The sequence below is a fragment of the Mixophyes fleayi genome, chromosome 9 (assembly GCF_038048845.1).
Source record: "Mixophyes fleayi isolate aMixFle1 chromosome 9, aMixFle1.hap1, whole genome shotgun sequence".
Classification (NCBI taxonomy): Eukaryota; Metazoa; Chordata; class Amphibia; order Anura; family Limnodynastidae; genus Mixophyes; species Mixophyes fleayi.
The window spans coordinates 6,926,592-6,951,970 of record NC_134410.1 but is presented as its reverse complement, the minus strand read 5'-3'; the positions used below and the strand labels follow the sequence as shown (position 1 = coordinate 6,951,970).

General features: G+C 40.3%; 1 protein-coding gene across 4 annotated transcripts in view; it reads left to right on the top strand.

Moving 5' to 3' along the window:
* OCRL (OCRL inositol polyphosphate-5-phosphatase) overlaps nt 1–25,379 on the top strand; it is a 51,532-nt gene that overhangs the window by 6,834 nt on the left and 19,319 nt on the right. For 2 of the 4 annotated variants that reach the window (XM_075186247.1, XM_075186245.1), the window contains exons 4-11: nt 118–156; nt 10,876–10,989; nt 15,332–15,439; nt 17,050–17,179; nt 18,716–18,877; nt 19,879–19,980; nt 22,402–22,516; nt 23,956–24,072. In XM_075186247.1, coding sequence (XP_075042348.1) covers nt 118–156; nt 10,876–10,989; nt 15,332–15,439; nt 17,050–17,179; nt 18,716–18,877; nt 19,879–19,980; nt 22,402–22,516; nt 23,956–24,072 — 887 coding nt within the window. Of the gene's footprint in view, nt 1–117; nt 157–10,875; nt 10,990–15,325; nt 15,440–17,049; nt 17,180–18,715; nt 18,878–19,878; nt 19,981–22,401; nt 22,517–23,955; nt 24,073–25,379 lie in introns of all 4 variants that reach the window. The other 2 variants (XM_075186246.1, XM_075186244.1) reach the window with 1 other exon arrangement.

Sequence of the window (25,379 nt, the reverse complement as noted above, 5' to 3'; positions counted from 1 at the left end):
AACACGCGTCATAAGTATGTGCAGTAATATCCTTCCCCAAAGGCTGTTGTTCCTTTTTCTAATTGTTTAATCTGCCTCTTTTTTTTTTGTAATCTATTTTCTTCTGTTGTCTTTCAGAGGCAGAGGAGCCTCTTCTCATTGACATTCCTACTAACAGTAAGTGCTTTTCACCTTCCTTTTAGTGAGGCTGCTACTTACTCAGTTACATGACAACTCTCAGGGATGGGAAAATAATATATCATCCTGTCTTAAAGTATGCAGGAAGCGACCCGACCTCTTTCATAGGAACAGTCCCTGGTACATTTTGCGTAATCTTACCTCCACTTTACGAGCAATAAATGAGAAAATTATGTATTTGGGCAGCACGGTGGCTCAGTGGTTAGCACTTCTGCCTCACAGCGCTGGGGTCATAAGTTCAATTCCTGACCATGGCCTTATCTGTGTGGAGTTTGTATGTTCTCCCCGTGTTTGCGTGGGTTTCCTCTGGGTGCTCCGGTTTCCTCCCACACTCCAAAAACATACTAGTGGGTTAATTGGCTGCTATCAAAAATTGACCCTAGTCTCTCTCTCTCTATCTGTGTGTATGTTAGGGAATTTAGACTGTAAGCTCCAATGGGGCAGGGACTGATGTGAGTGAGTTCTCTGTACAGAGCTGCGGAATCAGTGGCGCTATATAAATAAATGGTGATGATATTTCAGTAGTGTTTGAGTTTAGTGAAGCGGACTCCATTGAGATGCTAGACCCCTAAGCGAGGCTTGAAGAATTTAATTGTTGGAGATCCGCTTCCTGGAAGACTTTGTGATAGTTGGAAGGATGTAAATATTATAAGAGATGTTCTACTTGAACTTAGTCATTCCTGAATTTAGCCCCAATAAGTACAGTTTATGGGAGAAAGAGGTTATTGGACAATCTGGTATATCCTCCGTGTTATACCAATGGAACAGGGTTCAGAGCAACTGTATTTCTGTAAAATTGTACTAGCTCAAGATAAGAATCTGTTGCTGTGACCTAAACTGATGATTGACATGTATACTGTTATTGTTGAAGCCGTGACGGATGTCCTTTATCTCTCCAAATCTTCCTTCGTGACTCTAAAGTTTGAGTCTCAGGATGCTTTGTGTTTCCATCACACAAACCCATCAGTCCCTTTTGCTCGTTGCAGTTTTGACAGCTCTGCTGCCGTTCACCATTTTTGCTCAACTTCCTCAATGTTTGGGGGTTTTCTTTTTCTTGCATTTTCTGATGTTTAGCAAGGACAACGGAATATAAGTGACTCTGCAATTACAGTCACAATTACTGTCCAGTCACAGCTATACACTTTATATACATGTTTCTGGCATGTGAAAATACCAAATATTTGTAAAGATTTAGTTCCTGTAAGGCATTTTGGACTTCTTAAGAGTTTGATGCTACTCACTATGCTTCTTCGGACGGTGTAACAACATTCTCCTTATCACACAGGTGACATTCCTAAAAATATATTGCAGGTTTGTTACAGAAAATGTTGCATGACAAATATAAAAGATCAGTATACAAGAGTCCCCATAGTGCCGCCTTTTGTGTTGTCTCTGCACATGTTCTTTAAAGATGAACAGAGGCATTGTTGTTCTCTGTCTGTTGACACCTGATGAAGAGGGTTTTTTTATACATTGTGCTTTTACTAATGCAATCTATTGTGGTGATTGCACACGTTAACCAACGCCTGTGAAGTACGATGTGCCGCATTCAAGTATTTTTTAATAATATAAATGTGTAGTGCAAAGTGGGTTTGGGTTTTAAATGCAGGTTTTAATGCTGCTCAGTTGACAGAGCAATATTAAAAAAAAGAAAAACCTTGCTTGAATGGAGCTAGTTAACATTTGTCCTCTCTTTCTCCAAAGGGCAATGGAAATTATATAATATATATATAAGCAAATTTTCCCTCTGAGTGATAATAAAGTGGCACGTCACACGCAGTATCCCGGCAGCTTCTAGATCAGACGTCTTTGCATCCTGAAACTTGTCATTTGTTAACTCTTTGTTTTCCCTCATTCTTTATTTGTGCTGTGACTGGTTTGTTGAAGTCTCTCCATTTAGAGAAAAAAATGCAACGTTTCAGTGAAGTGTTCTGACTTAAAATATGCACTTTATACAGATACTGTGATCCATATATGGTTTTGTGGTTGAAGTCCTCAATTCATTAATCCCAACAGGTTTTTTTTAATCAATGAATCCGCCTTTTTCTAATGGAAAACAAAAATAATTACAGATTTGCTAAATTGGTTAATCTCAGATTTTTTGGTCCATCCATAGTTATTTGTTTCTTGATTATTGTGGACATGAGGTCTTGTCACTTCCTGGAATTTGTACTGTAGGTACTAAAATGACTAGTAGACAGCAAGATTGACATTTGTATACTGTTCAGTATTACCTCCCTTTAGACAGCTGAAGCCCCTCCCACATCAGAAAGACTGTGCTGCTGTGACATCACTGACTCTGCCCCTGGGTTTTATTCAACCAACCCACACTGCTTGTTTCTGCAAATCAGGTCTGCCAGGCTGTCAGTCACCCTCTGCCAAGTTGTATTGTTTTTGGGGGGTTTTTTGTTTGTTTTTTGAAAATGTCCCCTCATAAATACTAATTGCAATGAAACAACTTGCTTGGTTTACAGTCTCTTCAAGGCATTGATGTCAGGGGGCTCGGCAGATTAGAATAGGGGAACAGATTTCCTCTAAGAATATGGAGGTACCTGGCTACAGGTAAAGTAGCCGTCCGTGTAGGTGAAGCAGAAGCATGCACTCTTGTTTATTGTTGTTGTGTTTTGTTTTGTTTTTTACTTGCCATTGAAGTACAGTAGTAGTCTGCAGATTTACACTGTGCATCTACGGACAGTCTCACACTTAGGATGCTAAGATGAGACATACATTCCTACCAGAACTCCATGGGACTTTCCCATCCATTCCTGTAATCCAAACCTGATGCATCGTCTCCAGCACATCTCACTGCAAGTTTAAATGGGGGTTTTAAGCATTCTAGACTAAAGATCACTTGTTGCCTACTTCTAGTGGAAGCAGCTACCGTGTATTCATGAGAATGCAGCCTCTGAAGTCACTAGGCGCTGTTGGGGTCACTCATGTCTTCACTCGTTGCTGGTGAATTTCTAGCCTCACCCAAAATGGCTTCCTATGCTGTGCAGGTGACGTGTCCACTGTAGGACGGAGCCCCAGGCTGCTGGTAACGTCTGGAACAACTGCCGTACGCTGCTCTATTTGCATTAGGCATATTCTCGCTGCTTTGTAAGGTGATGTTAGACTACAGCTAGTTCATAATGGAGACACAGAGAGCTGGCGAGTAGCTCATTTATAACACAAGCACCTCAGGGCACAGATTCTGTTTCAGCTCCAGTGCCTCCGTCTCTGGTATCCTAATGCGGCCGCTTGTATTGCTGATTATTCTTCTGGCTGGTACGCAGTGGGGTGCAGCACACCAATAATTATAAGATATTCATAATACCTCTGGTAATATCCAGCGGGGTATCAAAACTTTGTACATCTCTCTTACTTTAATTGCTTTCTGTTTGTTCCTTGTGTTTATTCTCGTGAAATATGAACCTTTTGTCAGAGGAAATCATTTGTACTAAGCTGCTTTGTAATTGCAGATATGACTCATACTTTCCAGTTTGTCCTGTTCTCCCTCAGAGTGAATGACATCTCGGTACCTTACGTGGGTGCTTTTGTCGCACCATCTGTTATCAGACTTTGATACACCTAGGTGGATTTGTTTGAAGAGGTTTAAAGTGTAAAATTATACACAATAGGGCTGATTCAGAGTGGGGCGTACACCAGGTTACGTAGCGTACCTCTGCGCATGCCCAGATGATGGGTGTATGCATATGCTCCCATGCACTCTTGTGTGATTCTGTCCGTTACGCCCTCCGAGTAGAACAAGGTGCAATTGCAGCACGGTGGCTCAGTGGTTAGCACTTCTGCCTCTCAGCACTGGGGTCATGAGTTCAATCCATGGCCTTATCTGTGTGGAGTTTGTATGTTCTCCCCGTGTTTGCGTGGGTTTCCTCCGGGTGCTCCGGTTTCCTCCCACACTCCAAAAACATTATGGTAGGTTAATTGGCTGCTATCAAATTGACCATAGTCTCTCTCTGTCTGTCTGTGTGTGTGTTAGGGAATTTAGACTGTAAGCTCCAATGGGGCAGGGGACTGATGTGAGTGACTTCTCTGTACAGCGCTGCGAATTAGTGGCGCTATATAAATGGTGATGATGAATTGCTGCTGAATCAGAGGCAGACGCATCCCGAGATGTGTATGGCTCTGTAAATGTAATTAAGCTTGTTTTTCATGCTTTTCTTACCCCTTTTTGTGTTCAACCTTGAATCAGCCCCAAAGAATGCAAATATAACCCCTATCCTACCTGTAGCTGTTTGCTGAATACACTCTCTAGCAAAGTATATATAGTATTTCCAGCTCCTGATCTCTCCTGTCTATGGCCATACCTCTTCGCCTTGTCATTTTGCCCCATGTCATTGGCTTTGAACAGAGTAGCCCTACGAGCAATAAGCTCTGGTTAAACTTGAAGATGTCGAGTTTGTGACTTGTCGGAAAAGGGCCGACCGTAGACAGAGGAGTTGGTATGACTGGCCCAGTGATGATGGTAAGTGCGATGTGCGCCCTACTAAACATATACCAAAGATTACCAGATAAAATAGAGGTTATATTTGCCTTATAGTCTGTTTTGTAGCACTAAAAACATAAATGCAACTCAAGTGAGATTTGCTGGTGCCCAGTGTTATAGTCTGTGGTAATTAATGATGTGCGCAGTGTTGTGACTCATCTCTTGTGTCTCGCTCCCTTCTGTGTCAGTGTGCAGGCAGTGAGGTTGTACAGGCGGATAGTGGGTGCACAGGTACGGATGTTGTGATAGACGGGCATACTGGGAACATGTAAAGATCTTCTGTGGCACCAATGATCTACTAAGAGGCAATATTTTTGCAGCACCTGCAAGAGAAAAACTGCTTCTTTAAATACACCTACCAGGTCCAACCCTGGGGCATTTTATAATGACGCTCAGTGCAGATTTTATGACTAGCGTATTGTTGCACATTGCTCTGCTGTGCTGTTTTGTTCCCTCGCTGCTGGGCAGGGTGCGCTAGACGTTTTTTGAGAGATTTTATTTTTTTTATATGCTGCGGGTGGGGGGGGGGGGGGGGGGGGACTCGCAGACAATTCAAACACCCCCCCCCCCCCCACTGTATTTATATTTTTAACTCTTTTGAGACCAGTAAACTTGAGTTTCCACTTTTTGAATATTTCATTGCCCTAAAAGTTAATAGTTCACTTTGCTGTCATCAGAGTTTGCTACACATCTTGTGTAACGAACCGTCGTGCAGGCTGTAAATGTAATGCGGTCACGGACAGACCAGCTCAGCCGTGTGGTTTATTGTAATGTAGTGAAGTACAGCAGAGTTTAATAAGCGCTGTGATAAAATCTTTTCTGTAGAAGTAGCAGCATTGAACTCTGGTCAGTAGGTGAAGCATACAAATTACCAGCAGCAAAAAGTGTAGAATTTGTTCCGTGCTTTCAGTATCTGCCCATTGTGAAGATTTTAATGATTCATAAACTAACAGGAAGCACAGATTATCCTGGCACATGTTGGGGTCAGATCCTGTACCTATAGTTACGCTGGGTACACTCCAATGCAATTATGGTGCAGATCACATGATAAACAGCTGTTTGGTCAGATATTCCAAGAGTGTGTACGTTCTCACCATCATGCTCCCACACATCGCACCTGTTGATTTGGTTTTATAAACTTCCTAAAAATCACAGTGATGGAACGATGTCGGGCAAATGTGGCCGTGTGTACACACTCACAACCAGCAGTGTAGGCAGATATCTGTAGAGTATACAGAGTCACCATCTTTTCGGTAGATATAGATCACAGATCTCAAGGTAAATTGTGTAGGTGTGTACACATGAATCGGCATGCTCCTGCGGGCATTCAATTGTTTGTGAAATCGTTACAGAAATTGCATGTTCAGTAATATTGCATAGGTGTGGACCCAGCTTTACATGCTATCTGTACAGGACAGTAAATTGGGAAGTGGCCAATGCCGTACCTATATATTCAGATTATAGAGCGTTAGACATGTCACGTTGCATAAAACCACTGTGGTGTCTTTAAACCATCATATAATGAATTGCCTAGATGGCTGATTTCTCAAGGTCCACTGTTCTCAATAAGACATGGGGGGAATTCAATTGGCCGCTTTACTGTAAAAAGTAACTTGGCCTGCGCACTATTACCGATATTACGGTTATAGTACGCACAATTGCTGTCAATGCGGTAATTTCAACCCCGGCTTTTCCGCGAGCAGAAAGCCAGGTTAAATTTACCGAATTAACGGTACTACACTTACCGCGGCGGTATTCTGGGGGTAATTGAATTCCCTTCCATAGGGAGAAAGGAAATGGGAATATACATACTGCTGAATTAGGGAATGAGAGATGTAAAAGACAGATATAAGGAACTACTATAGGTGTGTGTGCTTTGTGTATAATAATGGCAATATATTTTGTTATGTTGCATTAAGTTGGAGCGAAGTACCAGAATCACTGTATTTATTGCCATCTACTCTTATCTGCATTAGAAAAATCTGGTATTTGTACATGCCTTTTTATGGGTTCAGTGATTGTTAATGTTGACGAGACGGAGAATTGATTCTTTATGGTAATAATTGGCCTGGTAAAAAAAATATGTTTCTGAGAACTACTGGTCTGTGTGTGTGCAGATCGTGTTTCCACCGGATAATACATCAAACATGTAAAATAATGCATGGTGACACAAATACAACAGCAGGATACAGAATGGAGGTGATGTAATATTGTCAGTAACAGAGGAAGAGATGACATTGAGCAGCCGGTAGAAGACTTGGTTGTATAAGAAGATGTTTTGGTTGCTCTATAGGTCACTGGGTAACACCTCACCTCAAACACAATGTACAGTTCTGGAGGCATCATCTCCTATTTATACAAAACAAAAATCTAAAAGAGGCTACTGACATGCTGTGCATGGGCTGAATAAGGCAACTTATCAGGAAATATTTTGTGGATGAATGCTCAGTGATAGATTCAGCATTATATTAAATGTAATATCTTTTAGTTTTAATATTTAAATGTATTTAGCATAATTTGTAACACATGGCCTTGAGTGAGGTATACTGGGTGTAGGTTTGACTAAGCCGAGTGGACAGAAACTGCAGTGAATAGTCGCCCACATCTGTAAGTGGACAGATCTGTACAGACACATTCTTGTGGTCATTATTGAACACTCCTGTGTGACCCAGAAAATGTTCTAGTTTAAGAGTGTTTCACCATGTCTGCTGAATTGTCCTTTTCTTAGTAAGGAGTTGTGTCATGTAAGGTGACTGACTTTGTATTGTCTGTGCCTTTCAATTTCCCGGTACACATGCAAAGCGAAGTTCCTGGTTTTCAGACCGAGGATAAGGAAAGAGGCAAGTTTGTATTATACTTCACATGTGGTTTGCTGTCCTTGTCTTGGAAATAAAAGCCAGCAAGAAAAGGCATCTTTGTATTGTCAAGTCACTATGCTGGAGGTGATAAAAAGAACCCAGCAGGTGTTCCAGCTTATTTGTAGAGCTGACTATGTCCAGCTGAGAGGAGAGCAGGGTCAGCGGAAGTGATTGGCAACATGCGGCCCTCCGAGCCGTCCCCTGTGGCCCCCAGCTTTTACCTGACTGTAGTACCAGATTTGTTTGCTATAGCGTGGAACACTTGTATAACATGCTGATATGTCATTACAGATAAGTGTCTCTTTCTTTGATTTGATGTATTGTTTTTACTTATTACTGAGGTTAAAGGTAATGTGCACCTTATGAGGGTTAGAGGACCCTGAAATGTATTAATTTGTCTATCACTGGACAGAGGTGACATGATGGTCAAGTATATCAACCGTATTAACAGAGGGCAGGTAGGTGGTGGTTTTAAAAATAAGGTTTTCTACAAAAAAGGGACTGGAAGACTAATTTTTTTTACAGAAGGGGTGATATGATAGATCCATAAAATTGTTTCCCAGCAGCTGTAGTGTCTTGTACACTAAAGAATTACAGTGCAAACACAAAATAGAGGTACTAGGTGGACCTACAGGTTATTTCCTGCTGCAAAATTCTATGTTTCCAACTTCAAATTTGCATTCTGCTGCCACAGACATTAGATGGAAATTGGCAGCAGGAGAGAGAGGTGGAGATAGATTTGTTTCTGTTTTTTTGTTTTTTTAAAAGCCACACGTCTCTGTCAGATTATAGTGAGCCTTGGAATTCATAGAACAAATCATTGCTTGTGATGGCAGCATATCTCTACCTTTCACATACAAACATGCTGTAACATTTGGCATTTACCTCTTAAATCCTAATAAGAACAAGCTTTCTGTGCTGAGAGTTTTCTCATTTTCTTTCCGCCCGTCTGATAAGTGTGTAATGTAGGAGACCAAAGTATAGCTTTTATATTTTTTGTTCTTTGTGGTACGTTTGTAATTTGTTTTTTTGTTCTGAACATTTCTTGACTTGCTTTAACCAATTTTAAAAATGACTTTATTGTTGTAATTGGTCCATTATTACTATAACTCTACTGTATAAATGCTTTGTGGTGCTACACTCATATTGCATTAATTATAGTTAACTAATACAAATTGCTTCCAGTTTAAAGTAAGTATCCCCGTATAATGTAAGTCAATTGCAGTCGTTGTGTGTTCCGTGAAAGTGTGGTCTTGTGTATATATACTGGTGTGTAACATGTGAGCGAGTGTCTGCACAACTAGTAACACTGAGCCCGATTGACAACATGGACAGGAGGGTGCTCTTAGCAGACACTGGTTGGCACTAGGGGGCAAGGGTTTGGAGACACGGAGGGTCCTGATGTAGGCAGCTGTGTCACATATAGAAGAAGAGGTGGAGAGAAGATTGTCTACCAGGATAGTCCAGTGACAAGGTCTGAGGCAGATGGACAGTCCATAAACCTTGTTTTGGGGACTTGGGTTGTACTTAATGTGGGCAGCACGGCGGCTCAGTGGTTAGCACTTCTGCCTCACAGCGCTGGGTGTTATGAGTTCAATTCCCGACCATGGCCTTATTATCTGTGTGTAGTTTGTATGTTCTTCCCGTGTTTGCGTTGGTTTCCTCCAGGTGCTCTGGTTTCCCTCCCACACAAAACATACTGGTAGGTTAATTGGCTGCTATCAAAATTGACCTTAGTCTCTCTCTTTCTGTGTGTATATTAGGGAATTTAGACTGTAAGCTCCAATGGGGCGGGGACTGATGTGAGTGAGTTCTCTGTACAGCGCTGCGGAATTAGTGGCTATATAAATAAATGGTGATGATGATGATGATGATGAATGTGCCATGTGATGCACCTGAAAGACAGCAGGAGAGTATTGGGGTAAATTGGTGTAATAAGCAGGGTTTGGGTTTTTTCTGAAATTGGGACCATTTCTGTCACATACTCTACAGTAACTGTCCTGGGGGAGGAGATGGTGGGTTAGGATAAGAGAAGCAGCTTGCAGGAAATTGTAACCAGGAAACGGGGCTTAGTCAAAGGAAATGGAGATGGGGGGGGGGGGTTGTTAGAAGAGGTGATAAGGATATACACACAATTAAAAGTGACAGTAAAAATAGAAGAAGTATAGTAACAAACGCCTAGAGCCTACCAAACAATATAGGTGAATTAAAATGATTGGCGCTGGCAGAGACTTAGATGTGGTGGTTATTACGTAGACTTGGTTGGATGAACGTCATGACCGGGCAGTGCTGGATTTGGTGCTGTCTAATAGAACAGATATTGTAGCTAACGAACAGGTACGGGGGCCTTTAGATCACTAATACACCTTATATTAAAGTTCATACATGGAACCTCTCAAATAATCCATCAGTGAGTCTTTCCTCATCCCTCATGTATCACATATAAGTTCTAGTAGAAAGCTACAGCCTAGGACATGGTTCTCGGTTTGTAGTCAAGTTATTTTTGAACTCTTTTAACAGCTTGTGTCAAACTCTGTATGAAATCTGACAATGCAGCCTCTGCAACGCATCTCTAAAGAAAAAACAAAGGTGTCTGGGTGATCAGCACCACACTAAACCTGTAGAGGAACAAAAGTGACCACGCTATAAAACGCTGAGCATGTTGTAGCTTGCCAAGTGCATTCTATTGTAAGTGGTCAGCACTGTGGTTTAGTGGTTAGCACTTCTGCCTCACAGCAGTGGAGTCATGAGTTTGATTCCTGACCGTGGCCTTATTTGTGTGGAGTTTGTATGTTCTCCCCATGTTTGCGTGGGTTTCCTCAGGGTGCTCCGGTTTCCTCCCACACTCCAAAAACATACTGGTAGGCTAATTGGCTGCTATCAAAATTGCCCTTAGTCTCTATTGGTCTGTGTGTGTGTGTATGTTAGGAAATTTAGATTGTAAGCTCCAATGGGGCAGGGACTGATGTGAGTTCTCTGTACAGCGCTGCGGAATTAGTGGCGCTATATAAATAGATGATGATGAAGTGGTCATACGAGGTGACTGTAACTGAGGGAGAGGCTCATGTTTTGAACACGTTCAGAATGTAAATAATATTATATTTTCCAGCATGCAGGGAAGCAAAGTGATACTATGCAATTTTTCATAAATAAAGAATAGAAACCAGGGCTGTATTATCAAAATATTTCTCCCGTCTAACTTTAGTAATTCATACAGGCAGCCTTAAAATATACCCGGCTTTCCTCTGACCCGATTACAGCACCGGATATCTTGATAATGAGAATATTAGTATCGGTACCAACGAAGACCCAACCAGCAGATATCCTTATGGCTTTCATCTTTGTTTTCAGGTGGCTGCAAAGTGAGAATACAGGCCGACCCCTGGTCCGCGGAGCGCCTCTTCAAGGTCTCGGATGAAGAGAAGTGTTTAGAGCTACTCTCCGAGATGCGACTGATACAGGAAGGTAACGGACTGTCAGCGCGTGTATGCTAATCATTCTGTGCGTCCATGTAGGTTTCAGCGCGCGGTGAGCGATGCACGCAAAGCAAACATATTGTGTTTTGATTTAAACGCACGTAATTCTAGTATGTGCGCGTCCGTGCTCAACTAGAAGCGGATCTGAAGAAGCGTCTCCTGTTGATTACAGGTGTAGCTACGCTCTGCATATATTGCAATTGGCAGATTTATATGGACAATACTCTGCTGGATATGTACAATACATATGTGGAATATAAAATCCCAGCAGGACGCACAAAATATAAAAAAAACTATCCGGTTATTGTCACCTGTTATTAATATAGTCATTTATGGAAAAACTTTTTTTTTTTTCTGTTTAAAAAAAAAAAAAAAAGAAACCGTTTTTTTTCTCCCACATAAAATGCATTTATCAGGATGTTATTAATGTCTACTGTACATAAAATGCATTTTTACAGTGACACTTGATTGCAAACACATGTTCTAGCTGTATACACAGCCGTCATCACTATCACTCAGCACTTACACCTGACCTGTAGCTGGTGCAAGTGATACTGCTCACAATCATGTCCAAAGTTAGAATCAGACGCTGGGACTTGGATGTTGCTGTGTTCACTGGCGTATAGTCTGCTTCTGGACATTCGCAGAGCGATTTTGCACAAAATACAGCACGTATCTGCATTTCGTTTTTTAAATTAATCAGGCCCTCTGTGCCAGGTGATGTGTTGTGTTGTATAAATAAAGAGTTTATGAAATAAATGTAAATCTCCCACGTGCCGCCTTATATATAACTAGGTGTGAAATACTGTTGTCTCTCTAATGAAAGCAGGGTTTTTATGTGGGTGTACTATGTAGTATTCCTAGTTAGAAATTGTCAACTTTTATACTTCCAAATGCAATAACACAAAATACGCTTTAAGAAAGACGCAGTCCGTTCCCTCTTCTGCATAGAAATGAGAGACTGAGAATTTCTGTTGGGTTCCAGTCAGTGTCGCTACCGGGAATTGTCTCAGTTGATCCACATAGCGTGAGTCTCTGCTCCGGTCTCCAGTATGAGTACGATTACTTACAGGTCTAGATATCAGCACTGATGTGTTGACCCTAGGCGTTGGTTAAGGGTGGACTTCAAAGTTTAAAATGTTTCTGCGTGGTTTGGCCATGGAACTCTGACATGTAAAGAAATATCCTGCATTAATTTGTGGTCACCAAAAAAAAGCAAACGTTAGTATCTAATACGGGTCACTGATTTAGTAAGCTAATCTGAATCGATCATAGATTTGTTCCCAACACGTTGTCCTACTTTACATCCTCCATCACTTTGTAATTATCGAACCTTCACTGTCCTCACTTGACACAAATTATTCCTTGGAGTTGGTTCAACCTGCAATATTGTCCAATTAAGTGCAGCCCCCAACATCTTAAGGCAAAAACAATCTGCCTGTTCTTTGTATCTCTTGTTTTTTATCTCCCTTGTTTTCCCTGTATGTCATTATATCATGCTCTAGTGACACAAGTACACTGTTGCAGGCCACAAATTGGAGCCTGTCATGGGGCCTGGATTAATTACATGCCCCCTATAAGTGCTGTGACTAGAGCCTGCAGTTACATACTTCTGTAGGAGAGGCTTGTTAACAAAGGGTTTGTCATTTCCCAATCATTGGACGGGTGCGATGTATACTGTGTGTGGATTTCTGAGCTTTTACCATATATATTTATTTAGCTGAAAACGTTTTAATGGGAGGTTATCGAAGGGGGTGACGAGTCCCCGAAAGAGGATTTACTCATAAGGAGAAGACGGTATATCTACTGCAAGTATTAACGGAGCTGTTTCCATATTTGAGATGCCTTCTAACAAATGAATTTACGATTTAAGACTATTATTACTTCAAGGATTTGAGAGGTTCCTAATTATTTGGTTGCAACTCCAGTTCTTTTTTTTTAGGAATTTTTGAGACATAATGTTTACATCTATTTTTAAATTATCACCGTTATGAGTCTGGTTCAGACGTTTGTGTGATTTTAAAAGTTTGAATATTTATTAGTGGACTATGTCTTTGTATTAAGTAGATTGGATCCAAGTATGGCATTTTAAGAAATGTTTATTAAATGTTAGTTTAGATTCTCCGATGTGTAAGGTTTTATTGGGTTGCACAATACTAATAGATGGACCTGAAGCTCATTGTGAAATCGGATTGAAATTCCTTTTTGTACAGGTCGTGTACTAGTTGCCCTTAGACTTTGCAAGTACATCCCGCGTGTCATTATACAGAGTGCAGAAGTAGATGGTGGTGTAATGGGACGTCTCTGACTTGGACGTGGTTCTGCAGGGTTGACGCTTGATGGAGATTGAGGGATCATTTGTTCACTGCGTACTGCCACAAATTTGAGATAATGTTTCCATTGTCTGAATGCTGCCTGCACCCTGTTATCGGTCAGTTTACCCCCGATCCCATCGTGTGTCTGGGCAGTTCCAGAATAAATAAACTGCCATGTTCAGAACATTTCACGTTCTAGCATTTTGCAGTAGGAAATAAAAAGTTTCGCCAAAGCATTTTCATTTTTATAGTTGTCTACTCACCCTAGGATCAACCTCTTTCGGACGAACATTAGACATTTTTGGTTTCTGGACGTTATAGCGCCTTTTCATGTGCACCAGTTTTCATTAACGGTACTCAGCTTGTTTATTTGAGAGATTCCTTTCCCAAGAACCTTCATAAACCATTTATGCTTAAGGCCTTCACTCAGGGATTTTGTTGAAGAAAATACTAATCTGACATCGTATAACATATAGAGAATGCAGTAAAGGCAGGATCACTGCATCTTAAGATACCGTTTCAATGACATGTCTGTGTTTCATAATAGAAAATCATTCTTTCATCAGGACTAATTTACTTTTTTTCTGTGTCGTCCTTGAGCGTAACTGAGATAGATATATAGAGAGATGGATATATAAAATGGCAATCTGTTTTGCATCTTATGTATTGCGTATGTTACAGTAAAGCTGATCACACACAGGCTGATCCTACCGCTCAGTGCATGCACCAGCAATTATGTCCATTTGGTCCATGTTGGACAAGATTGGGTAGCACATTGGGTAAGTGGTTATCACTTCTATCTCACAGCACTGGGGTCATGAGTTCAATTCCTGACCATGACCTTATGTGTGGGAAGTTTGTATGTTCTCCCCGTGTTTGCATGGGTTTCCTCCGGGTGCTCCGGTTTCTTCCCACACTCCAAAAACATACTGGTAGATTAATTGGCTGTTTTCAAATTGACCTTAGTCTCTCTGTCTCTGTGTGTCTGGGGAATATAGACTGTAAGCTCCAATGGGGCAGGGACTGATGTGAGTGAGTTCTCTGTACAGTGATGTGGAATTAGTGGCGCTATATAAATAGCTGGTGATGATGATTAGGACGAGTAGCCGGATCGCAGACAATCTGCATCTCCAAGATGTTTACGTATTGCAAGCTCTACTTTCTGTGTAGTAAGATATATATGAATAGAAAAGGATGACCGTTCATGATTTGTCATTTGCAAGTTTTTATTACAGTTTGCTTTGTGTATATGTTATGGTGTGATTGTACATGTTGCTTCTTTTGCTCTGATTGCACTATGTATGCATGATATACTGTGTGTTCCAGCTTCTGTTGGAGTTACTTACCTTTTATATTGTTATTATAGCTGTTACTGGCGGCTGATGTAGATCTGAGTATTATATCCTAGCTGTTTTTTATTGGTGGGCCTCAGCCTTGTCTGCTGAAACTGACATCCTAGTATGAGTAGCTTATAACTTCCTGTGAGTTCTGCCTCTTCATGTTAAGCATCTGCTCAGTGTTTAAATATCCCGCAGTTTATGGGAATTCCAGGCTGTGTAGATGGGGTGGAAAAAAGTTATACTTCAGATTCCAGCTGATCTCTCTTTCCCAGTCTTTGAATCCCTCTGATTTAAATGATCTTTCTATATTTGTATAACAATAACATATTGTCTAGCATTTTACAAGGAATGTTTTGATCGCTCCTTGTAAAGTCTCAGCCCCAGTGGATCCTGGGAGGAAACTGTAGCACCCGGAGGAAGCTCGAACATACTCTGCAAAGGTAGTTCAGTGACAAAACCCATGGCGGCGGTGCTAACCACTGTGTGTCCCATCAATGAGAGTATTGTCCATTTTAAACTGACCTATTACGCAGAACAATATTCTAGGACGTGTTTACTTTTAAGGTGATGTTAAATTTAGGGGTTATAGGTACTTTTATGCTACGACAGTGTTGTACCTTTCAGCTTCTCCATGGTAACAAAGGCGCGTTTTTTTTTCCATTTATATAAGGTGCAGTTCGCGGTAAGCCCATTCCTCCAGATAGGAAAGAGTCCTCTAACTGGTACCAGCCGGCCGAAAAGATAAAGAACGTACCGGTGACCTCGTCTAACTCTGCTGTCTCAGGTACTTGTACAGCAATATCCGAAATTAGTTCAACAACTTTCGTTGTGTTCACATCCTCCAATGCAGAAATTTACACAACTCTTAAGGTAGTGACGGAGGACCAGCTATGTGGTGTTTGAAGTGGGATTACCCTTCATAAAGGCAAGTCAGGTCCTCCTCTGGCGAAGGCTCAGGTTAAGTGTGAAGTGTTAAAATCCAAGTTGGGCTGTAATTTTAATATTTGTAATGACATACCGGAAAATATTATACTTGAGTCCGTATGTTCCTTTCCCTAACTTCAATATATTTACTTAAATCTATGGTTGGGGAACACTATAATAGTCTAACCTATTTTGACAATATTTTAAAAGATCAGTTATTTGGTATGTATTTATAAGTAGCACAAGAGCTGCTTAAGCCGATGGTGTTTCTCTACATTGCATCACTCTGAAGCACTTCAGAAGCCAGGTCTTGTGTGGCTGGTTTGCAGTCTCCTAGGTAACAGAAGAGAAAGACTGAAAATGTGTATTTCGGACAACATTCGACTTGGCACCGTACAAATTGTAACAGCTGAACTTACAAAGTAGAGAATGTCCATGCTTGTGGATGCCTAATTCTAATTAATTCCAATTCTCTTGTTGAAACATTATTACAGATTGTACAGTGTTCTGTGTCATTCCCCTTAAAACTAAGACTATGACCTTACCGAAAAAATATATGTATTGACTTACCCTTAAAAATGAAAATAATTGTATAATTCCCTGTTATTTTTGCAATAAAACAATTACCTGCTAGCAATTACATTTTTAATATTTTGTTTCTTTACTCTTTAGACATGATTTTTTTTTTTTAGAATATAAATTGTGAATAATGTATCATTGGATGCTCCAGTGGCGTTAAGCCTGGTTTCTGTCTAGTTTACACCTTTCATCTAAACCTGGTGCCAACGCTGCTTTTTAGAAGCACACGGTTTTTGGAACGTTTTCATGAATATTTTTATTTGTTTGGGAAATCGCTCCTTTTGTACTTTAGTAGCTGTTTACAAGTTATGTAAATCATTCTAACGTGTGCATAGATGGACCTGGATCTCAGCAGCCTATTTATCTGCTAGGTTAAAGCCCTACATAGCATTCAGACTTCAGTGACGTGGAATAACAGCATCTGATGGCTTTACCGACATATAAAACGCTGACACCAGCCTTAGTTTTTTATATCAATAAAAATTGACTTCATAGTAAAAATAAATAAAAAAATTATGCAGCTGCCATTTTTACTAGTTTAGAAATTTTATTTTGCAATTTTGGGGTTAAATATCCCTCTCATGTTTGCAGTATGTGATCACCTGCTCACCATTATCATTGCTTTTATCTTTTACAACATTACGTATAGAATCTTGGATGCTCCTTTTAGTACAGAAGCTTGGCTGTGTCTGCACTGAATGTGTCCCTGTTACTATACACAGTATATAGTCACAAGTATTTCCTGGTAAACTGTCAGGCAGAGTGTTGCTTTGTGTAGGTAAGAGGTGCACCGTAATCCCCCCGGTCACTTCCAAGTTTCTGCTGCTTGTCACACCGACATGTTCACACCTCCTATTATTAACCTGTATCCAACCTTCTTTTACATCTCAGGGAATATGGGGTTTGATGATAATTTTAGCTCGGCCAATATGGAAAGAAAGAGAAATCTACAAAACCAACAGCAGCTCGCTCGCAGAGAACCCCCGCCTCCGCCCATACCACCGGCCCCCCTGGACAGGCCGTAAGTACTGATTGTCTATTGTAATGTGTTTATTGTCTAGTTTATATACATTTTGTAGGTAGTTGCATAAATTAGTAACATGCATCTTTAACTGCTTCCCTACTGTCTTTGCTTTGCGTTTCCCATGATCCTCAACTGTATTGCGACTAAGCTGCAGGAGGAAATATTCCCATTAAAACCCTTTTAAAGGCACAAGGGTATATTTGAAAGTGGTGTCAACTGAAAGCATAGGCTGCACCAGCTCCCTACTTCCCCCCCCCCCCCCCCCCCCCCCCGGGTGGCAGCTTGTCAGAGGTGTTTCTCCTGGGCACCAATAAGTAGGATGCATTTATTACCTGTGTCTGGATCCTCTATTGATGCTAATTGTACAGTGTGGCGTGAAAGATGAGATCTGATTGGACTTCTCGCCTTGCTTAGAAGGAGAGAAAATGGGACCTGATCACTTTGTGGGGGGCCCAGTGGAAGAACGGCTGTTGAACATATAGAAAGTGGGCATCATCTTTACCCCTTTAAATCTATTATGACAAAGCCATTTATGGTTGTACATTTCTCTAAGCATACAAAATTAAATGTGATCATTGACTGAAAATGGGATGGAGGTGACAGGATAGTGAATTAGGAACCAGTGCTATTTATGTATGTAAATGGTCGGCACAATGCTCCATTGTAGGTTCGCTAGGTGTAAATGCAAATGAGCACAGGAATTTATTTGAAGGGAAAATTTGGGGGGGTGGGGTGAAGACTCCGACTTAAGCTGTCCTGACCAGGAGTGCTCTTGCCATTCTTCTGCAGTGTTACTTTGTAGATGTCTTCATCACACCACCTCTTTATATTGGTTTGCAGACTATACATGCGCAACTGAACTCTCTGAGAATCTTACTGATCCTGCCGGCATCATACAACTGCACCAAAACACTGTTTATTTTCCTCTGGTGCAGTAAGATTAACTCAGTTGTTCTGCATTCTCTAACCAGTTTATAAACCTCACCAAAGAGGCGCCCATTTAAGTCAAGTAGCTGTGAGTTTTACCAATAATGACTAGAATGCTGATAATATCCTGTCACAAGAATTTGAGAACCTCAAAAGATTTAATAGCTTGAGGGGATGTAAATCCCAAGAGAACAAGGTTGTAAGAAACTATGTAACAAGCAGTACATTACACAGCTATCTATACCTGGATGTAATCTGTTCCTGCTTGAGAGATTCTTGTCTCACTTCGCAGCAAATTTCCATAGGCTGTGCATATTCATTTTTGGAATTTAAATGCCTCTCACTTAATAATGGCTGTGTGCGGCTGAACCTTCTACATTCTCCCTTCTAAAAATTAGGACATTACACAAACGTGTATTCATGTAATAAAGTTAGCACCAGGCAACAAAAAATGCTCTCTCGGTAATGCTGCATATATAGACAGCTAATTGGTGCTACTTATCTTGTTATGTAACCTGTCATATTATAGCCTTCCCTACACTATACTGGTCCAGAATATGACACACATTATGCCATGACACTCTCACAAGTTTCCTCTTTCTACAGACTGCCCAGAGAGAGAGATCCTGACGGATGGGAAAAGCCGAAAATGACCAACAGCATGCGGAAACTCTTTGTTCCCACCAGCCAGTCTGGACAGAGGGAAGGATTAATCAAACACATCCTGGCAAAGAAAGAAAGTGAATATGTGAACATAGAGAACTACAGGTGCGTGGATCCACAATGTTTCTACAACCGCTTTTACCTACGTCCCGAACTAAACATTACGCTGTGGCCATCAGTGATCCCTATTGAATGAATTTGCTACTTATATATTATATTCTTCTTTTTTTTTTTACCATCCTAAATTTTTATTACAAACCAATGTGCAAATGGAAGTCCTAGTTCTTTACTCTCATCTTTATGTTACCCTACTGGAGATGATAATTGCATCAGTGGTGTCTGCTGGTATGTGATTACAGATAGGCAACCTGAAATAGACACCTATCATTGGTTTAGACAGTAAGTGGACTGTAGTCATTGCTGTGATCTCGATTGTGACATAATTGAGGTTCTGCGGCCGGCACAGAGTTAGTGGTAATTAATTGTACACATGTTCTGTTCAATGAATGTCCAATAACACACACAAATGGAGCTCATTAAAGTAATTATCATGTACTTAGCAGCATTATGGTAACTATCAGTCAACTGTTGATAGCTAATATACATATCAAGCACATAGTCTATAAACCACAACTTAAGAAATAAATAAAAGAATGCACAGAGTCTGTAGTTTACTGTTTACAAAGATGTGTATTATTTTGGTCTCTTATAAACATTAATTGGCTTCCGGTTGCTCTATCTCTGCTGAACATTCTAGTGCTCTGATTGGCAAAAGTTTGTTTTTAGCCTCTCCCAGTTCAGAAACATTTGTGCCCACACACAGACATCACCTAATAAACACAAGTGCAATAGGTACTCGCATCTCAGCTAAGCGCCTTAACCCAGACCAAAATCTATTCCCAAATATTCTGCTGAAAGTTACTACATTTCTTTGCCAATGGTTTTTGTTGTGATAAATTTTAAAATTGGGATTGGAGGCTGTTACTGCTCTTTTTTACGTGACTGCAGCTTGTTTATAAATGTCCCTCGATGTTGCTAAATAATGCAGCTGTCACTGCGCTGCCCCCATATAAGGGGCCTGAGGAATCTCTGCTTCTGTTTTATAGGTTTTTTATAGGAACCTGGAATGTAAATGGCCAGTCTCCAGATGGGGGCCTAGAGGCATGGCTGCACGCAGATGTGGAGCCTCCTGATGTGTATGTTATTGGGTAAGTGTGCACATATATCTCAATCCAGTAAAGACACGATTTGTCATTAATATATAGCAAAGACTGAATAATATACATGTCAAAACTGGAGTGTTAATGTAATTCAGTCCAGTACGCTAATTTTTTTTTACTCGTCTGCAGCAGATTGCCATGTTAGAATGTAGGGGGGTTTGGTATCTAAGCAGACAGAGTGACTGACAGATTTGCAGACATGCTCTGCACAAATGCATTGTTTGAATTGTTGGATTCACACAAAGGGGCTTGGCTAATGATGTCACAGTAGCTTAAATTGCTGCAGTCTCAGCTTTTGGTCAATATGAGATCTAATTAAGGCGTGAGAACGTAATACTTTAGTTTTTAACAGAGCTGTAGTTTGATGTCTGAGTAATTCTCAACATTGTAATTTACCCACATGGTTCATATCTGAAAATTAAATTTTGGGGATTTAGATTTTGTTTAATGTGTTTTTGTGGGGTTTTTTTCACCCAAGATAGTAAATTCAAAATCTTTTACAAGCTGCTTTACATAGAGGAGGTGCTGCACATTCATAAATATGTATGCAAAGCTTTTAGTAATGTGTTGTTACGAAACACATTTAAAGTGATCCTGTCACCAAGAGGGAACATGGGATTTTTTTTTGTTTAATTTGTTTTCTAATATAAAATGTCTGCCCCCCCTCCCATTACCAAGGAGAGGGGGCTTATTGTATGTCATCTGATAGTTAGAGTTGTTTTTATTGTCCTTGGATATGGCAAAGAACCGCTCTGCAGACTTTAATGTGTTGTATCCAAGGGTGACAAAAGTAAACCTGCCTGGAATGTGGAAAGGTGATGCTAAAGCACACTAAAATAAACCAGTAACTTAAAGCAACGTATTTAGCAAACGTTATAGGAGGGCATGTACAAAATAATTAAAGTTGTCTGCGTGTGGATAAACTGCAAACCTTTCATTTTTATGAAAACCCTGCCCTACAGCTCAGCATTTTCATACTAATCATCTGTGTCATTAGCTGCTATATTTTGATTGGCTGCCCTTGTCATAGCTATTAGCGTGCTACTCTTCCTGTGGTAGTATGATTGTTTGTCCATGTCATAGCAATTAGCATGATCCTCTTCCTGCGGTACTATGATTGGCTGCCCATGTCGTAGTCATTAGCATACTCCTCTTCCTGCTGTATTATGATTGGCTGTCCATGTCATGGCTATTAGCGTGTTCCTCTTCCTGCGGTATTATGATTGGCTGTCCATGTCCTAGCTGTTAGCGCTCCCCCTTCCTTGCTGTATTGTGATTGGCTGTCCAGAGACTGTAGTCAGGTGAACTGTCAGAGCCGCTGCTGGATTGCTGCTTTTTATATCTCGGCTGCCAGGTTTGATTTTTGTGCTTAATAAAATAATGCAGAAATGTTCTGTTTTCTATTGGAAAGTTTTAATGTAAAATCTGTGCAGACAGTAGCCCCTTTTAATGTCATTTCCTAGAAGTTTTTGTATTTGTGTTCTTTTAACAAGTTAGTTTAAATGTATGAATGTATCATCCCGCATCATATCTTATATTCTTAAAGAATACGTTATTTCTATCCACTTCTAACTGAGTAGAATGTTGCTGACACGCATGGTGGTCCCACGTCCATGCATCATACATGGGTACTGCATTACTGTAGTAGTACTTGTGTTTCTGCAGCTGTACATTACAAGCTATAAGATTCTACACAAATGTCCTCACATATCTCTTGCCATGGTTTATTTAAGGTCAGTAGAGGACACAATTGTGTCTGATGTGTGTAAAACATTCTGAAAGTTGTAATCCGCCCCTCCCCCTTTCCCCTTTTTGTTTCTCTGTTTGCACACAACAGAGTCTTTGATTTTTCTGTCCCATGACTATAAATATATACACATTCCAGATTTCAAATGTATCGTCTAGTTAGCATAGATAACACTACGCACTTCATTAGTCCACACATTATATAGTTTGTCTAGAAGCTTTCAAATATTTTCTTTAGAGGCAGCGTACGGCCTCCCTTCCCCGGGCATGCCCCTAATTTCTCTGTAGTCGAGAACTGTATCTCATTGTGAGCTTGTGGATCTCTAGGCCTCAGCCTGTTCATTCTTATCAATAGAAGGACTATTTACTACAGAAATGCTTTAGGTTATATGAAGCAAATAGTTAAGGATTGTTCTATCCCAGGACATTCCTCGTTAAAGCCTTGGTGACGCAGATGTGTCTGAATCCCTAAAATAATCCTAATTAAGAATGTTTCAGCTAGAACAATCTGATTCTCTGGGTAATTGTACGGAACCTTCTCCATGTCCTCTTGATGTATAATTTAGTTCTTCCCAGTGTGTGCGCGCAGGAGGATGGTGCAGTCAGAAGGTGCACAGGGGTTATTGTCCATGTCCTCTCCAGCCATGTTGACTTCTCTTCCAGGTTCCAGGAGTTGGACCTCAGCACAGAAGCCTTCTTCTACTTTGATTCAGGAAAGGAACAGGAGTGGCTGGAGGCTGTGGAGAGGAGCCTCCACCTGAAGGCTAAATATAAGAAAGTGAGTTAACGAACAATTACTTTTTGACCGACAGGGACCTTGTCATAGAACCTGCAATTTTATTTATTTATTTTTTGAAACAATGGATCTGGCAAACACATTTATTTATAAGCACATAACGCAGTGAAATAATACAACACTTTATGTATGGAACTTTAGTCTCTCTTTTACAGAACTGTAGGTTACCAGTTTTGCCAAATAAGAACTGTGTCTCCTTCCTCACAAGCGGTCATTATGGTTGGCCAATACAACCAGGTTGACCAAATGTTACGCCATGTGTTGGGTTTTCATAAACATTTAATCTGCCAAAATGCAATTCATTTGGATCAGACTTGATTGCGCATATGGGGGATATCAGTAGACCTTAGGAGTGTACGGTAATATTGAATATTGGTAGTAAACCGTGGACCAGGTGGTCTTGCCGGTGACCTCCTTATGCTCCTGTTTGAGGGAGTCTACCAATCAGAAGAGAGGGAGCAAGGAGCGCACTTTAACAACCTGTTTGTTAGCTTACCGTAGAACAGGTCCATCTGTCCGACTTGGCCCGTCTCATAATTATAATTACTATTTTCACTGTTTTAAGAATTGTATTAATTTATCTGCCTTAATACATAGTGTCATGTGGTATACAGGGTAGATGGCCAGGAATGGAGGAATGGAGATTATATACAGTGCATCATTGAAATATTTTACAAAGTTACACAATACATGCAACATATCGTTATGTAAATATTTAATTTATGTTGCAATATTATCCTCCTACTTCAGGTTACACACACACCACCATTTAGTATAAGTGGGTATTTAAAGATCAGCTTTTTCCCTACAGAGCGAGGGGAGAAAAAAAAAATATATATATATAATCTATATCTTTATTTACACATAGATATACACATAAAAGCATGGCACTTTACCAGTTTCTGTTAAATTGAACTGAAATTATTGCATCCGAGAACCAAAACAACTGATCTGCCAATCAGAAGTCTAATCAGCCTACAAGCGTGTTTGGGACCTCTGTGATTATGTGTGTTTATCTGTAGCTAAAACCCGTCACACACGTGGCAGCGACTGTATCAGATTCCAACTTCACCTCACTGTACACAGCCGGATTACACAGCGGCCAACGTGTGTGCTCTGTAGGTTGATTGTGGCCATCTGCCGACCGGTTATGAGTGTGCCCAAAAATTATTTGATTTTGGGGGTGTGGGATCAGTTTTAGGTCACATACCGTACGTGGTGATATTACTGTAACACTTTGCTGACTGTGCAGTGTTTATGGTCAGCGTGAGAGACTGTTTTAGTGAATAGAGGAAGAGACTGACTACTGTGCAGGACTCTTGTAGGGATACAGTGTTGTTCCATTCATTGTCTGATTTTAGCTTACTGGCAGTGTTGGCATTGTTTACACATACCACAGTCCTGTATATTGCACCTTTTAGATCCGCCTGATCAGACTCGTGGGTATGATGCTGCTGGTGTTCGCCAAGAAGGAACATTTCAAACACATCCAGGAGGTGGCGTCTGATTCTGTGGGAACCGGTATCATGGGGAAAATGGTAAATGTTCTTCAGCGTTCTCGAAACGCCTTACTAACGATAAATGTCTCTTCTTATCCAGTCCTGTGTAACTTGGAAGACCTGACACTTTCTTAATTTCGTCTGTAGCCTTATCCACTGCCTAACAGGAGTCTAACAAAGCCCAGGAACAAGGGTCTTCTCCAGGTACAAAGCCTGGGGAACATTAAGTCCCAGTTGCTTTACCTGGAGAATACGGGCTTATATAGGCTGAGTTTTGTTATCACATAACTGACCATCCTGCTAGATAAGGCCGGGCTGTTAAGTTGTGCTTATAAAAGTATGGTCAGCCGCTTCTAAAATGACATTTTACTGAGCTTACAGAATAGGAGATTCCTGTATCCAACTAATATAGTGTATTATTTTGGTGACTGAATCTAAAATACAGGTAGAGCTGTCGTTACATAAATATCGGGGGTGAATAAGTCTGTTTACTTGTATTATGAATGTTTTTCTGCTATTGTATTATGCAGGACATGTATATTTATCGCTTCCAACAGATACAATTACAGATAAGTCATTCGACAATGTCTTAATAGTTAATTGACAAAAATAGTTCTATCAATCTTGGTTAATTTAATACTATATTCATAAGAGCCAATAGGGCACAGAGAACAGACCTGTAAGTTACCTTCCTGCGGGATATAAAAGACTTTCTCCACCTTTATGTATTGCTGAAATTTACCATCCAGTTATATATGTTCTCATAGTCCTTTAGGTAACATTCAGCTTTTCCCATGAAAATGTGTTTTGCAGAAAGACAGACTGGTTTGCCTCTTGTATCAGCTTGTTCTAGTTTCAGAATGTCTATCGGTGGAGACATTGTACAGTGGTGCAGTGATGTAATAATATATTTCATGTAGAGTTTCCTTTCTTTTTTTTTTGCGCTGTAGAAAACTACGTTTAGAGTTTGAGTCAGTGGGATGTGAATCTTAAATATTTTAGGGTCCTAGTAAAATCTCTTCAGTATTGCACAGGAATCACTAGACATGGCCTGGTTATCTGTATGCTTATGTATCAAATACATTGTGTTTTTTGTGTGTGTGTGTGTATATATGCATATATATATATATATAATATATATTACATATATACATACACACACATGTATGTATATGGTTTCTAAGCACACTAAAGTACAATATAACTTGGTCTGAAGTTCTTTGGTGCGGTATATACTTGCACTAGTCATTTGACTCTGAGGCTATAAATGCAAACCAGAAATGAAAAGTAGAAGACAAAACAAAACAAAATTCAAAGTTCTCCATAGTTTCCTCCATTAGGAATGT